Source organism: Diabrotica virgifera, chromosome 3 (genome assembly GCF_917563875.1).
Source record: "Diabrotica virgifera virgifera chromosome 3, PGI_DIABVI_V3a".
NCBI lineage: Eukaryota > Metazoa > Arthropoda > Insecta > Coleoptera > Chrysomelidae > Diabrotica > Diabrotica virgifera.
Window position 1 is genome coordinate 11,700,890 of NC_065445.1, and position 17,462 is coordinate 11,718,351.

The 17,462-nt window shown below is 33.8% G+C and overlaps 1 protein-coding gene across 44 annotated transcripts in view; it reads right to left on the reverse strand.

The window, feature by feature from the left end:
• Positions 1-17,462, reverse strand: part of LOC114349448 (uncharacterized) — a 140,671-nt gene that overhangs the window by 97,458 nt on the left and 25,751 nt on the right. For all 44 annotated transcript variants that reach the window (XM_050646319.1, XM_050646313.1, XM_050646307.1 and 41 more), the window contains exons 6-8: positions 14,747-15,046; positions 11,886-12,197; positions 5,673-5,996 (exon numbers count right to left, since the gene is read on the reverse strand). In XM_050646319.1, coding sequence (XP_050502276.1) covers positions 5,673-5,996; positions 11,886-12,197; positions 14,747-15,046 — 936 coding nt within the window. The remainder of the gene's footprint in view (positions 1-5,672; positions 5,997-11,885; positions 12,198-14,746; positions 15,047-17,462) is intronic.

The following is a 17,462-nucleotide window of genomic DNA, read 5'->3' on the forward strand; positions in this document are numbered from 1 at the left end:
TAAAACGACGTAAAGTACATTCTCCAAATATAACTACCAATATATCTCCAAATATAAATAACCTATACTTTATTCTTTATTTCACGTTAAGAACGAAATGTTTGGCTGATGCAAATCAGTGTTGCCAAAACTCTCAGGCACGTGTTGCTAGTAGACTGCCGATATACGATTAATTCTAATCAGACGGCGTGGCATCGGCGCTCTTCTAACGTCCGTAAGAAATACATTGTCCTATCTAAGCAACGTTCCTAACGTGAAACGCTCTATTGTTATAAATGCTTATGAAAGTCCCTGAATCATTTATAATTATGAAGTATTGTCTTCTTTTTCTCCTTCCTGCTTCCTTAATAGGCTCGCACCTGTTGCATCTTAGGATGCTTCCTCGTCTGATATCCAAGTTGTCACTCCATCTCTTCATTGGCCTTATTACACTCCTTCGGCCGTTTGGTGATCTGTCTCGTGCTATCTGTACCACTCTTCCTTCTCCCATTCTGCTAATATGGCTACGAGTATACCATTCTTTTTTCTTTTCAGTGTCCAGTCATTTATGTTCTCTATATTACAGCTTTGCTACGTTGTCTGTCCCATAATGATTTTACTTTGATATCTCGGATAATTTTCATTTCACACGTTTTCATTAGTCTTTTTGTTCTTGTGGTGCCAGGTCTTATTTCCGCAGTGTAAGTCATACTTGGCCTAACTACTGTCCTATAAATCTTAGCCTTTGTTTCTGTCCGTAGATGAGTGTTTCGCCAGATATTGTGTTTAAGACATCCTGCTATTCTGTTGGCTTTGTTTAATTGTTGGGCAAATTTCGCTTCTTTATCTCCATAACTGTGCATTAGTACTCCCAGGTAGCTGATACTTCTTTCTTGCTGGATTATTTTGCTGTCCACTTCTAGCTTGCATCTTATTGGATCTTTAGAGATTACTATACCTACTTCTCTGGTAACAAAATATGACTTTTTGTTAAGTGAATCCTTCTTTGAGTTTTCCTTAGTTTATAATAAAAATCTTAATCTTTACATTATTTGCATTTATAGATCACCTGATTCTACCGTGGAACTATTTTTTCAGAACCTGCTAAATTTGTTAGATGACCTGCCTCATAAAAGCAGAAAAATTCTATGCGGTGATTTTAACATTAATTATGCTGCTGCTAGTGCTACCCAAGTGTCCCTGGCAAACATATTTGAATCGTATGGTCTCTCAATGCACGTTGATTCTCCTACAAGGATTACAAAAACTACATCTACCATAATCGATTATATTGTCTCAGATTTCTCACCCCTTGATGTCTGCTCTACAGTTATTAATGCGGGACTATCTGATCATGAAGCAGTGTATACGAAGTTTAACATCTTCAGCAAACCCTCCTCAAAAACCCGACGTTTAGGTAGGATTTTTTCCGCCCGGAATTTTCGTAAATTCCAAAATTTATGCTTAACTTCTGAGTGGCAATTTCCTTCTATAGACGTGGACTATAATTTCAGTGTTTTTCTAGATAAGCTTCTCCACATCTTCAATAAGGCATTTCCTTTAATTTCTATTAAGCCAAAACATCGGAAACCTTGGGTTACGAAAGGTATTCGCATATCAGCTAAGAATATGCGTTCACTACTATACATCAAGAAATTTACTACCAATGTTGCTGTCACTGAATATATCATAAAGTACAGGACAACATATCTAAAACTTGTCAGGTCAGCTAAAAAAGCCTATTATCAAAATCGTCTGGGAAGCTCTAAAAGTGTTGCAAAAGAGACTTGGTCTATAATAAACGATCTTCGAAATAAAACTCACACAGCTCAATCATTTTCCCTTCCAAATCCTGAAAGTCTAAACGACTACTTCGTTAATGTGAGTAAAAATATAACATCAACAATTTTGCCGCAACAAGATCCTATTTCCTATCTTCCTAATTCAAGACAGGTCTCGAATTCATTCTTTTTACGACCAGTCGATAACTCTGAACTTATCCAAACAATCAATTGTATCAAAAGCAAATCATCCTGTAGTACTGATGGACTATCTATAAAAATTTTCTCTAATCTCACAGAAAATGTGTTGGAAATCCTCCTCTCACTAATTAATGATTCCTTCGAAAAAGGTAAATTTCCAGAGTGCCTAAAGACAGCCATTATTATTCCTCTTCATAAGGGTGGCGAAGAATCTGATGCCTGCAACTATAGACCTATTGCCTTACTACCGGTACTCTCCAAAATTATTGAGAGACTCATTAAAACTCGACTTATGTCCTTTATCGTTGATAACAACATTTTATCACAAAATCAGTTCGGCTTTTTAACAAATAAATGTACCACTGATGCCATGTTTTCTGTACTACATGAGGTTTACCAAGCACTAAACAATAATCTTTATACTGCCACTGTTTTCTGCGACTATGCCAAAGCTTTTGATTGTGTAAATCACGACATCTTGATTACAAAACTAAATTTCTATGGAATTCGAGGTATTTCTTTGAATTGGTTCCAATCCTACTTGAATAATCGGAAACAACTAGTTAGAGCAAATGATACTGACTCTAGTCTCAAAAACATCGTCTGTGGAGTACCACAAGGTTCAGTATTGGGTCCTATACTGTTCCTTATCTTTATAAATGACATTACTAATTTAAAAATCAATGGGAAAATTTTTCTTTTTGCTGATGATACCAGTATCACTTGGAGCAACTCAACTATTGCATCTCTTCATGAAACTATAACTTCGGATCTACTGACGATAAAGACCTGGTCTGACTCTAATTTACTCTCTTTTAACGTAAATAAAACAGTAGCATTATCCTATAAAGGAGCTCTTCAACCTTTGCCACTTCATAACAGCCAGATCAGTACCGTTGATTCTGTAAAATTTCTTGGTATTTTTTTAGACAGCAACCTCAAATGGTCCCTTCATATCGATTCGTTAAGTAAGAAACTCGCCTCAGCTTGCTATGCAATACGATCTGTCTCAAGGGAACTCAATTTAGCATCTTCTAAAATAACATATTTGTCGTTGTTCGAGTCTCATCTTCGATATGGTCTCCCTTTTTGGGGTTCTAGTACAGCTGCTCAATTTGATGTCATTTTTAGATTGCAAAAAAGAGCAATAAGATATTTGTTTGGCCTCAGAAGATCTACACATTGCAGAAGTTACTGCAGAGATCACGAAATTTTAACACTTCCATCTTTATATATTCTAGAAACGGTTTGTTTAATTCGTAAACACCTTCATGTCTTTCCATCAAGGCCCAATCATCTTTACTCCACCAGAAATTCAATCTTTGATATTTATTTACCGATTCCATCCACTGAGTTAGTAAAGAAATCTATATTATATTCCGCAAAGAAACTGTACAATCATCTTCCGTTACAACTTAAATCTGCAACATCTTTCCCTAAGTTCCGAAAAATGACAAAAGCCTATCTATCCAAAAGACCATATTATTCAATAGAAGAATTTCTTAATGAATAACTAAGAAAATTGGGTTCCATGCGCAGTAGCATAAACTTGTCAGTTCCTTATGTTGTACCTATTTTATTTTATTTGTTGTATGTTCAATTTGCAATTTATATATGTTTTGCAATAAATTGTTTTTGTCTTGGATTTTATATCTTATACTGTACATTGTTGACGATTTATCTAATTTTAGTAAATTGTAGTTGTTATTTGTTATTTATATTATGTTTTTCTTTTGACTGTTCAAAATGTTTGAATATTCTATTCTATTCTACTTGTTGTTTTATTTGGTGCTATTATTATGTTGAACATCCTTGCTGTTATATTAAATTGATATAAAAGTCTTTGAAGGTCATCTTCACTCTCTGCAGTAAGTATGGCATCATCTGCATAGCATATTATAGAGATAATCTTCTTCATCCATTCTGTACCTAATACAGTCGAACCCGCTTATTGGAATAGTCTTCGTGCCAAGCAAAAGTATTCCTATAAACGGGATATTCTAATAACCGATCATTGGTGGCTAGTAGAAACGTTTCGGGACCTCAAATTTCTATTCCTTAAACCGGGATATTCCTATAACCGATATTCTAATAAGCAGGTTCGACTGTACCTAAGGATACCCAATACCTCAGGACCGACAACAATGGAGGGAAATAGTAAACGCGGCCAAGACTCACATAGAGTTGTAGAGCCAAATGATGATGGTGATTCTGTACCTAATACTCAGGTTTTTGACTTTATGAATCATTTCATCCATGATAAGGTTAAACAACAACGGGCTCAATGAGTCTCCTCTTTCAACTGGTATCGGCTGTGTTAGTTTGTTATTAATTCTGGCCTGTATGTTATTCCTGTTGTATATGTTTAAGATCGTTTTGATAACATCTGACGGTATGTTTCGTTTATATAACAGGTGAATTACGTGATTTAGCTCTCCAAGGTCGAATGCCTTTTGTAGATCTTTGAAGCAACAGTAAACAGGGACGTATTCTAGTGATTTTTCCATGACTTGCCTGACGACAAAAACTACATCGTTACAGGATCGTCAGGATCTAAAGCCTTGTTGTTCATCTGCTAGATCTATTTCGTTAGTGATTTTGGTGGTTATGAGTTTGTGGTCAATTTCAGAGCGGTACTGAGTGGGTTTATTCCTTTATAGTTTTCGGGTACCGTTTTAGCACCCTTTTTAAACATTAAGATCGTTGTGGTAGTGCGCCAGGTATTCTATATCCCGAAACAATTTTTTGTACAAGTATCCTTAGTTGTTCAATTAATGTGTTTCCACCGTATTTCAGCATTTCGTTTGGGATCCTGTCCGGTCCTGACGATTTACTGTTTTTCAGTTTTTCTAATGCTTTAGTAATTTCCTCCGTTGTGACGATGTCATTTTCGGTTGTTATCTCAGGAGTTTCTGGTAAGGTCTGGTCTTCGCCTGTCTCAAACAATTGAGCGAGATAGGAGGTTCAGGTTGAGATATTGAGGGTGGACAACTCGAGGAGAGCAGCAAGGGACAGAGATACTTGAAAGCGGATGTTGGGGAAGTCCAGGACCCGATTTGGGCGGTAGCGCCATAGGAGAGAGAGGAGGTCCAGGTATCGACATCTATTTTGTTGGTTTCTGATAATTGGCTTATTTCTTTTCTCTGCGTTCTAGTAAAGAAGTAATGTCACCCGACTGTTTTCAGCTCCTGGCTTGTTTGCTGAATTTGATTTATTTTTTTGTGAATGCTTTTAGAAGGGGCAACTTTTTAACAGGTACACACCTTGATATTTCTTTTTCATTCTAGAAAATGCTTATTTGATATGTATGTAAATAACCCTTCGATTGTTATTCTAGAATAGTATGAATTCTTCCGTAATAATCTTTCTTATTCTGGAACATTGTAATAATGTATAAATAGGGGTTTTTGGAATTTGTAAGTTTGGTTGTGAATTTGAAACCGTTGGTGTACTTTGATAAGTAGCGGACGCGGTATATTTTTTGAATTTGTAATTAGATAAATTATTAGATTTGGTGAAATAAATAAATTAGATATCGTAGTTTGTAAAATAAAAGATATAAATTCAGTGTTTTTCATTTGTTTAGAAGTAAGTTATTAAAAATACTAAAACTAAACATTAGTGCCAAAAAGATCATAGAAAAGACAGTTTTGCAACAGTAATATTGAATACCTGCGTTATAAAATAAATCCAAATCTCAAATTAACTTACCATCTAGACTAATTTTAACTTTCGATGGATCATCCACGTTATCAAAAGTTAAAGGATCCGTGAAGTCCAAGTAATTATCTGTTTGGTTTTGCTTGTATTCAGATTTATAATAGGATTTGGTAAACTTCGGCGCCTTTTCATTGTTAATTTCTGGCAGGGTGATCTTGACAACTGCTTGCTGGGTATTCTGGTAGCCATCTTTTGCTGTTATGATGACTGCAATTTCTGTCTGCTTGGAGAGAATCTCATCCGGTAGCGGTGTAGTTGTGGATTTTATTATATAGCTCTTGTCCTCCTGACTTACGACGAAATATTTCTCATAATCTAAAAAACACAATGTTAACACAAATTAATTGAAACATGTGTAATTGGAGTATTAGCGACTTCGTTGTTAGAGCAGAATACCTTTGAGCTAGTGGAGTCACTGAAGGTTTTCACCTCCGATTTCGTTCAACTTTCATCGATTTTCATGAAAATTGGTGCGTACTTAGAAGATACTTCAAGGAACAAAGGTGACATGATACCAACTTGCGCTTTTACCTTGGGGGTGGATGCCACCCCTTCTCGTGGGTTAAATTTTTTTAATAAAAAATACCAGAAATCGATAGAGGGGCAACTTCTAAGCAAAATTTGTTATATAAAGTTATTAACATAAATCAATACTTTTTGATTTATTAAAATACTCAAAAAAATTTTGAGTATTAAAATACCAAAAATTTTATTTTTTCTTAAAAAAATGCATATTTTAAAGCTGTTTTTACGTATTATTCAAAAACTATAAGCTTTTGTAAAAAAACTATTATTATTCTCCTTTTCATGAACATTTTTCAGTGCGTCACAAATTATAGAAAAAAAGGTAAGTCCGTGATAATACACATTTATGACATTTATTCTAACGTGGCATTTTAGTTAAATCTGACAGTTGTCAAATTTTATTTTCAATTTGGAATAAAACCAAATCAATTGTGTCTATTGCATTTATAAAATGGTATTTTCTTTCATTTGTATAGTCTTATAAATTGTACAGATTATATTGATAATAGTATTATTTTATTTAATAAATAATTCTTTTTTGATTATGGCGCCATCTATCGACAACTAGAATAATCACCAAACTAGAATAATTACCAAAGTATTCACAGACGTGCCTTTTTTTCTGTCACATACAATTTAATGCGTTAGAGAGAAATCGAAAAACTGTGACGCACTGAAAGATGATCATGAGAAAAAGAATACTAAAATTAAAGATAATAAAAAATTTAATATAATCCCCACTTAAAGAACTAAACTAATGTTATTTTAAAGTGAGTTATGGGTAATTGAATGTATATTTTTTTCGACGAGTACTCAAATCTAACTATTCAAGCTTACATAACGGGAAAACGATGCATTTTATAGAATATACTTGTTAAGCACTTGTCAAACTACTTCGGAGTATATACCTATCAAATGAGCTCCAGTAGAAGGCTGAAGTAATAGCATCAAAATTAAGCAAGTTATGATGAAAATAAGAGAACCCTCTCGATTTTTTTAGGAAAAAGTGAAAAATAAAACATACGCCATTTCCACAAACATTAAAATTTGTAGTAATCCTCACAAGAATTTCTTTAGGTTAACATAGTTAATGATTTCAACAATGTTCACCGGTTTAAAATGCATATTTTTGAAAAAAAAAATACAATTTAAAAAAAAATCAGAATTTTTAAAATTATCGTACTTTCCATTTTCTTTTGATAATAACTCCAAAAATACTCAATATACGTAAAAAATTATATATAACTAAATTTTAGTTTTTTCTGTTCCAAATACTTTACCCATTTTATTATTTCCGTAGAGAGTAAAAAATAACCGAGGTAGAAACGTTTAAAATTTCAATTTTGCTGCGAAAACCATGTAACCGGGGCCATTTAACCTTTTATTGTTAAAAAAGTGAAAGGTTTAAAAGACTAATTTCAACAGTTTTTAATAGCTCTTAGAACCAACTTTTAACTAGTTTTTAGGTGAACCTGATATCTTAAAAATTAACGGAGTTATTTACAAAAAAACAATAACATTTTTTGGAAAAATTTTTAAAAGATACATTTTGACAAGAAACATTTTTGGTGCATAAATTTTAATGCTACCAACTTGTTCGAGGGCTTATTTGATAGATATTTCTATGAACTTTGACAAATGTTTGATAAGTTTATGTTATAAAATGCATCATTTTGCCGGTATTTTGAATACTTAGATTTGGGTACTCGACGAAAGAAATATACATTCAATTACCTATAACTTACTTTTAGTTAACACTAATTTTGATAATAATAACTTTTTTGTAAAAACTTATAGTTTTTGAGTTATTTATGAAAAATCGGTTAAAAACATGCATTTTTCTCACGAAAAATTAAAATCTTTGATCTTTAATAACTCAAAAAGTTTTGATTTATTTTAATAACTTTATACTTACAACAAATTTTGCTTATAATTTGTCCCTCTATCGAATTGTGGGGTTACTTTTAATAAAATAATTTTCACCCCCGAGGAGGGGTGGCGTCCACCCCCAGGGTAAAAGCGCAAGTTGGCACCTTTGGTCACCTTTGTTCCTTGAGATATCCTCTAACCACTCACCAATTCTGATGCAAATCGATGGAGGTTCAACGAAATCGGAGGTAATAGCTCATATCCACCTTCAATGACTGCACTAAGCTGTTAAGGTGTGGATGATATATGCAGTGAATAAATAAAGCATCTAGGTCAAGGAGCAAAAAACTGGACCTTGCAACTTTATAACACGTGCTGCAAAGACCGGGAAATTCCAAAATCATGGAGAAAATCTAAAGTAAAAGAATAGTTAAAACCAGGAAAGGACCCAGAAAATTCCAGTAGCTACAGAACTATTTCGCTGTTGTGTCACTTTTTCAAACTATACGGGAGACTTATCTTCTCCAGAATAGAAAAAAATGTCGACAAGCACCACATTTCACAACAAGGAAGATTCAGACCCGGCAAATCTTGCACCGGTCAAGTCATCGCACTAATAAAACACATTGAAGAGGGCTTTAAAGAAAGCTTATAACAGGTGGTGTTTTCGTAGATTTGATAGCAGCCTATGACACACTAAGGCTCCGCAAATTATACGACACTTTCAATGACCACCATCTTTTACTATAATACAGACGTTTTTTCATTATGCTGGAGGGCAAATTAATTAGGTGGAGAGTTCAAAAGAACGGCCTCTAACAGGGAAGTGTTTTAGCACCAATGCTCTTCATTATATTATTATGTATCACTTTATCAATCAAAGATAGAGTAAAAATTTTAAATTTTTAATTATAACGCTGGCACATAAATTTGATACACCCTGTATATTGATTTGTAACTATTTAGTAGAAGGTAGCATTTACGTAGTGGGTTTCTCCTTAATGAGTTTTCCCTGAAGACTTAAGACATTTGTAAATAAAGTGAAGTGAAAAGACAATTTATTTCGGATTATAATTTAAAAAGATTGTTTGTTACGGGAAAGATAAAATCCACAGGTTGCTGTAATTATTAGTTTTTAGAAAAATAAAGGTAGAGAGATTTGGAATTTTAAGGCTTTTTGTTTAAGCACAAGAATATTTGTATAATTTCCGGAAAGTGATTAGGATGAGTAGAAGTATTGTTTGAAAGAATGCCTGGGTTTTTCGAATGAAAAAGAGGAATGTGGAAAGAGAAATGTTTCTGATTGGCTTGGCAATTTGGAATGGGGAAAGAGAAGTTTGAATGTTGAGACAGTTTGAAAAAGAAAGGGTATTGTGTGGCCGGCATCCGAGAAGGGCAGTCGAAAGTTTTTGCGGATAGTTTCAGAAGCAAGTACTAGTAGTTGTTTGATAGTGGAGAGTAGCTGAAAAGTGGAACGAGAGACAAATCAAATTGAGAAGGAAAACCTCTTTGATTCTGTAAGGTCCAAGAGAGTAAGTTACAAGAACTATAGTTATGAAAATTATTTGTGACACCAAGTAAAAAAGATACTTGGGTCTCAGGAGATTATTATTGAGAGAAAGAGAGGAGAGAGTTTTGGAGTTTATTGAACGAGTACTGGTCAAAAGAGGCCTGGCTTGTGTTTTGGAGAAATAGTTGCTGGTATTCTGCTGGATTGATGCTGAGAACAGAAAGGGCTTTGATTGGTAGCCTAACATAATCAACAAGGAAGAGCTGTTTGGGTCAAGAGGAGACATCATTGTGTGTGAATCAAAAAGGTCAGTCAATAACTTATGTGATAGATGTTCTTTATAATCAGAAGTTAAAATTTTTGTGTAAAAGCATATGAATTAAGATTCCAACATTTCAAAAATTTAATAGGAAGTATATAAGTAGTTTTGCAAATACCTAAATTTGTTTGTTTATTTTATTTTATTAATGGTATAAGGAACAAAGCGATAAATATTTGTCTGAATTAGATTAACTATATGGTAAAAGTTTCATTTGGACAATTATGCCCACAGGATTTAATTGATAGACTTTCAGAGCATTGCTTTTGATAATAAAGGTATTTGTATGTGCTTATTTATGGTCTTTCTATTTATTCCCTTTTCCTATTTTATCCCGATAAGGATCAACTAAGAGACACTGAAGCCACGAGAAAGGATAAGTATAACCTAAGATAATTTAGTTATTTTTTTTATGACAAAAAGGCACCCTGAGACTTTCTCTTAATTTTTTTATGTATGATTTGAGTCAATTCAATAATTAATTAAATAAATACTAATTAATATAAAAGTAATAGAAAGCAGATCATAACAATATATACAAACGACCAACCTACGCCGACTGAAACCAAGTACTTCATATATGCTGACGATCTTTCAGTATCTGCTCAAGGAAATAGTTTTGATGAACTAGAAGAGGAACTCTAAACTGCATTAAAAACAATGACAGCGTACTATCTGTACAATTCCCTGAGACCCAATCCCTCTAAAACCCAAGTCTGCGCCTTCCACCTTTTCGCAAAAGAAGTCAAGTGAAAACTCCAAATTGCGTGGAGTGGTAATACATTGGAACACACAGAGCAACCTATATATATCTTGGAGTAACTCTGGACTCGTCTCTCACCTACAGACAACATTGCATAAAAAAAGAGGGAAAGTAACAACTAGGAACAGCTGGCGTCTTAAGAACAAGGGCACAGGCACTGTGTTTCTCAACTGTTGAATATGCATGCCCCGTTTGGGACAGATCTGCCACAAACAACTAGTTGATCTCCGTTCTCAAGTATATATAAAGCAGCGGGTTTTGCAGAATCCTCAACACGCAGAGGCGTTGCAGAGCACATAGAGGAAATTAAATAGATAGCGGACGAGCGGTATGCCCTATACAAAGCTCGAACACCACGAATGCGACTAAAATCCAGGAAGAGCATCTTTGGAACAGTGCAGGATGAACTGATTATTTTCCTCTTCCCCAGGTTCAATGGACCGGCCAGTACCTAGATTAAAAAACGTGGAAAACTATAAATAAGATAAGAACGAAAGGATGGTAAAATGGGTAAAAAAAGACCAAGATGATGTGGACTGTGATCGTGGAGAAACATCTTCTCTGGAGAGACTCTCCTCATCGGTGTACCCTCGAAGATTTGTGGCTCGCCAACAGAGATGGAACCGATGTAACCCGATACTGGGCCAAAATTCTATGAATGACATATCTGACCACGATAAAGTAAAGTAAAGTAGTTGAGCCGAGCATGGAACCGTTGACAGAATGAAAGGTCGAAGATAAAGAGGAAGATCTCTAACGCAATGAGTCAATGACCAAATGAGAACTTTAGTGGGAATATCCCGACATGATGTCGTTCATTTGACACAGGATCGCAGCCAATTGAAACAGCAATCTAACAATATTCAAAAGTGTGACCACTCCCTGAGATGGACTCAAGGAATGAGGAAGAAGGTATTCATGATACTGTGACGAAAGAGAACTCTTGACCGACCCCCGTATAACTGTACACAACTCGAAACATGTAAGAATGTCGCTATCGAATGTTCGAGAACGTACCTCAAGTAGGCGTGACGAGCTAATAACTAGAGATGGGCAGAATCTTCGAGAAATAACGGCCGGGCTATAAATAGGAACGGATTTTGTAAATAGGTAGAAAGAATACTTGTATAAATAAATTAATAAAGTCGTATATAAATACGAATCGCTCGTTTGATTGTTACAATATTATTTTTGTAATACCTACGTTAATTTACTTACTTGTATCGACGGTTATATCTACTACTGTATCTTCATTTGTCGTAAACGTAATCTTATCAGACATGGTTACAGTATTATCTTCATTGTAAGTAGCTTCATATAAAATTTTGGAAAACTGCAGTACATGGGAAGGAAGTTTGACCAAAAGGCTTGCCGTGTCTTTGCCGTCGATGTCGTCTTCAGTAGCAGTCAGTACCAGATTAAGATATGTATATCCTTTTAGTTCGTCTGCTGTTGGAGCGGGGGTAGCTACTTTAATAGACCAAGTGCCGGCATCAGTGCCTTTGACTGCACTGAAATACTTTGCCAAATCTAGAAAAATAAATATTTATAGGTATAATACAAGACAGAATGTGCTTAAAATATTTTTAATATTTATCTTATACAGGGTGTTTCATTAATAATTGTCCATATAGTAACTGGAGAAACCTTAGTACAAAATATGAAGATTTAACCTAAAACACTTAAATAAAATGTGGTTCCTTACTGAGTTACAGGGTGTTTTATCTAAAAATTTAAAAAATATTTTTGCTCGGCATTTTAAAACTATTAGACGTATCATTTTCATACCTGGCAGGAACTATAGGTACTATACAAAGTACTAAATTATGTTAAACAAACGTTTCTGTCTATTACCAGAGGCGTACGACGGGGGAAAGTGAATGGTTGATCCTTTCCAATTTCTACGCCACTGGCGGAATTTCTATTTTAGTTCAATTATTGGATTCTCCAATATATTCTATGAAAATAATATACTCTTCATTCATAACGATAAAGTCATTCGTTTTCGAGATCTTTGAAGATAAAAATGAAACGACACAGTTATTTTGATTAATGTATTGTGTCGCTTCATTTTTAATTTCAAATATCTCGAAAACTAATCATTTTATCGTTACGAATGAAGCGTCTATTATTTACATAAAAAGTATTAGAAAATCAAAAAATTACACTAAAATAGCAATTTCGTCAGTGGCGTAGAATTTGGGAAGGGTCAACCAGCCACTATCCCCTGTCGTACGCCTCTGGTAGTAGCTAGAAACGTTTATTTATCTTATTTTAGTAGGGTATACAGTATTTACACTTTCTGTTAAGTATGATAAGGATACGCCAAATAGTTTTAAAGTACTGGATACAAATAATTTTTAAATTTTAATCATATGAATCATAGCATAAATTAATCAAAATAACTGTGCCGTTTCATATTTAACTTCAAATATCTCGAAAACTAATGACTTTATGGTTACCAATGAGAAGTACCTATATTATTTACGTAGAAAGTATTGGATAATCTAAAAATGGCACTAGAATAGTAATTCCTCCAGTGGCGTAGAATTTGAGAAGGGTCAACCATTCACTATCCCCTGTCGTACGCCTCTGGTAGTCGCTAGAAACATTTGTTTATCATAATTTAGTAGGGTGTATAGTAGTCGCACTTTGTGCCAAGTATGAAAAGGATAAGTTGAATAGCTTTAAAATGGTGAGCAAAAATAATTTTTAAATTTTTAGATAAAACACCCTGTAACTCAGTAAGGAACCACATTTTATTTAAGGTTCCTCCAGTTACTATATGGACAATTATTAATGAAACACCATGTATAGTCATGTTAATTTGACATTTTTTCCCTTTATATAAAAGATAAAGCTGTTATATGATAGAGATCAAATAAACGTCAAATTAAAAGGCAGTTTATTTAGAGGTTCTCTTAAAAATTATTAATTTTTAAGGTTTTTTCTTAACTTTTTCGGTATTACTAGTAGTATAAAGAAATGCTAAACTAGTGCTCTGTAAGAAAGTGTGAAATTTCCCGCCTTGAAGTTAAATTTCAGAAAACAAATAATATGGAAGGTATACCACCGGAACCTCCAGATAGAGGGAAATTTTATGTAGAATTGGAAGGAGATAGGATGATGGAATATGAGAAATTAAATAAGCACCAAAAGCAAACAACTAGCTATACTTCTTAGGGTTTTCTCAGAGAGCGCATATTTACTTCTCTCCGAACAACTAAAATTCAGGCCGCCAGCCGCGGTCCACAAACGAAATATCATGATGACATGGATGCCGTGGCGGCATCTGCTAAATACGAACGAAAGTTTTACTTTCAATAGTTTTTATATTTGATATTTTAAATATTTACTTTCAATATTAAAAATATTGAAAATAAAACTTTATTAGAACTAATCGTCTGGTTACACCATTCGTGACTTCTAAAAAAGGCTAAGGGAGATGAGTGCATATTGTTAGAGTCCTTTTCGCTTTCTTTATTTGTAGTCTGTTGTCTTATAAATTGTTAAAGTCAGAGATTAAGGATTTTACCAGAAAGGGGTTCCAATAAGAAAGGTTTCAGATATAAATAATTATTTATTATTATTCTAAAAATGAATTTTGTATCTTGGAATTTTCTCTCTTTTCTTTAAGAGATACCCCTACAGCGTTCTAAAAGTGGATTTTAAACTATTTTTGAAATTCCACTTAAATAGACAGTTTGGTTTCGTTTTGATTCAGAGGTGTGCATGCAGCTCCACTGAGGACGTCGTAAGACAGAAATAGCTGTCTGGAGATTCTGTATCGCCTCTGAATCGAAAGGAAACATAAACTATCTTTCATTTTCACTAATACAGTCTGTTAAGTGTTGGATTAGATATAGATATAGCCCACTGATGAAAGCGCTAAAATCGGCAACATTGCTTATGGGAATAAGTTGCATTGCCAGTATAGAATGACGAATGATTGAATGGATCGGCGCGAATCATGTGTATTGTGTGGGAAGGGGGAAAGCAATGTTGCCATGTATAGGGTATATATCTAATTGAAAACTGAACAGTCTGTATATGATCGATAGAAAATACTTAAAACTTACCTCCAGCAATTTCAATATTAACATCAGATTTGCCACTACTGGTTATTGTAATCGACTCATCCAAATTGACTTGATTTTTTGCGTCATCGTAACTTCCAGTGTATATATGCTTATCGAATTTGAAGATAGAACTGGTCGTAAAGTAAATAATAACTGGAGTAGAAACAGTCACTTGACCATTATTGATATTGAGTGTAAGAACTGTTAATGTTACGGTAGGATCTTTTATTTCCTCTTGGACGCTTAAAGTGATTTCCTTTGCGTTTGAATCGTATTCAATAGAAAATTTCCCTTTCATGTCTGAAAAAAAAAAACAAAAATAAAATATAATATCTTGGTTCGTTCAGGTATTTTACAAATTTTCTGAGTAAGACGGAAGCACGGAAGCTACAACAATTTGGGGCTCTTTAACAATATATATTTACGGGGGTCCTACAGCTTCTGCCGCTTTCTGCATTTCGATCTCCACCTTCTTTGGTTGGTCCATTCCTCCAGGTCCATCTCTTATTATTTCTATGATTTCTTCTCTCCATTCTAATGCTGGTCTTCCTCTCATTCTTCCATTCCATGGAACATAGTTTATGGCCAGGTTTGGATGTACAGTGGAACCTCGATAAGTCGGCCCCCGATAACCCGTAAGTCCGGCTAACCCGGACCGATTTTCATCGGACAAACATTTCAACAATAAAAATGTATGTATTATGTTAAAACATTTTATCTGCAGCCGCTTCTGGAATGTCTTAAAAATATCGAATTTCATTGATAAAACTTCCCTTCAATCATAATATAATATTTGAGAGATAATGGGTATCTGTGTAATTTGAACTATATGATAGTAAAAATGACTCATGCACACGGCGGCGGCAGAGCGACATTCATTATCGCAAACAACAGGCACCTGTTATTCCTTTATTTATTTTCACCTGTCTTTTAAAAAATTGTTTTTTAAACAATGGTCTTTTAAACAATGAAAGAGTCACTGTTCTTAAATTACATAAGCAGACCAGACGAAATTATTGACACAACCAAACTGACTGAGTTTTTTTACCTAGAAATTAATAATACTCTATATTGTCTATACTAAACTCTATACAACCATAGGTAACTGTGCATATATATTTCATATTATTTTGCTTATAAGGGACTTTATCTATAAGTATACCGTATTTTATTAATTTTTACCATGCTCTCCGGCTAACCCGGATTTTCGATAACCCGGATCGGCCGCGGTCCCGATTAATCCGAGTTATCGAGGTTCCACTGTATGTCCTATAAAAGTTGTTTGGATTCTATAGTATCTACAGTATTGTAAATCCTTGATGTCTTTCTTCTTATTTCTTCATTAAGGATATATCAAGTCTGGATATTCGACACGCTCTTCTTTGATAGTAAATTTCAAGTTACATCCAGTTTTTTCTTTTCTTTCATCGTCATTTACCAACATTCAAATCCATACGTCAAAATTGGTTCTACAACCGACTTGTATTAATATTCAGGGTGTTAGTAAATAAGTATGAAAAATTTTAAGAGCTAATTCTATATGAAAAAATAATGCCGGTTTGCTCTATAAACATATGTCCGCAAATGCTTCGTTTACGAGATACGGGACGTTGAAAATTTTATTTCAAACTGCCAATTTATTTATTGCTCTAAGACCAGTTAAGATATGAAAATAAAATTTGGTAAGTTTTAGGAGGTAGTTAGTGCACATTCTTTGACATACAATTAAGAATTTTGGACTTCATCATTGGCGCGTATACGGGTAATAGTCTAAATTTTTTAAATATAAAAATAGTACGCCACTGAGATATTTCAAATTAAAAATTATTTTTAAATTCCACGTTTAATTTTTAATAAAAAACCTTTCTTTCCCTTTTTTTACATGATGCACCGTTTTTAAATAAAAAAAAATAAAACTTCAAGAACTATCCAATATAATAATACTAAACTAGAACAATAACAGAAAATATTACTAATAAGATTTCACCTAGGTACAAAACTGCAAGAAATGTTTAAAATGATCTCTTTTACAGAAAATTTTTTGCTCAATTAGAAATCCAATGAAATCAATTAATTTGTGGTCATCTGATTGAATACAACCAATAAAACCAACATTATACTGAAAACAGATCCCATGGGCTGTTTTCACTCAATCATGTAGCTATGGATACCTACATTTCGTTTCATTTCGATTTTGACATTTCAAATATTCAATATTTCAAAATGTCACGATTTGGTTGTAATACTGATGAGAATATTAATGAAATTATCGAATCAAATATACCAAAGAATACTGTTTACAGTAAAAAATTTGTATGTTAATTGCACATTTAAATAAATTGTTTCTGCTCTGTATTTTTTTTTCATAACCAGCAAAAAATTTTCTATCCGAATAACCCTCGAACATTGATAAATGCTCAACAATTTTTTAACAACTTTCTCAAGCTTCTTGCTTACAGGCAACAGACCTCCGCCTACGGCGTCGGTCTGTTTCCACGCAACAAGCTTTCGAAATCTGTTATAAAATTTTTTCGAACAATTATCAATGTCCTTGGGTTATTACTACTGATAACAGAAGAATTTTATTTTCATCATTGGCGCGCGTACGGGTAATGGTCTGAATTTTTTGAAGAAAAAAATAGTTCGCCACTAAGATATGTCAAACTAAAAATCATTTTTGAGTTCCTCGTTCATTTTACGACAAAAAATCTTTCTT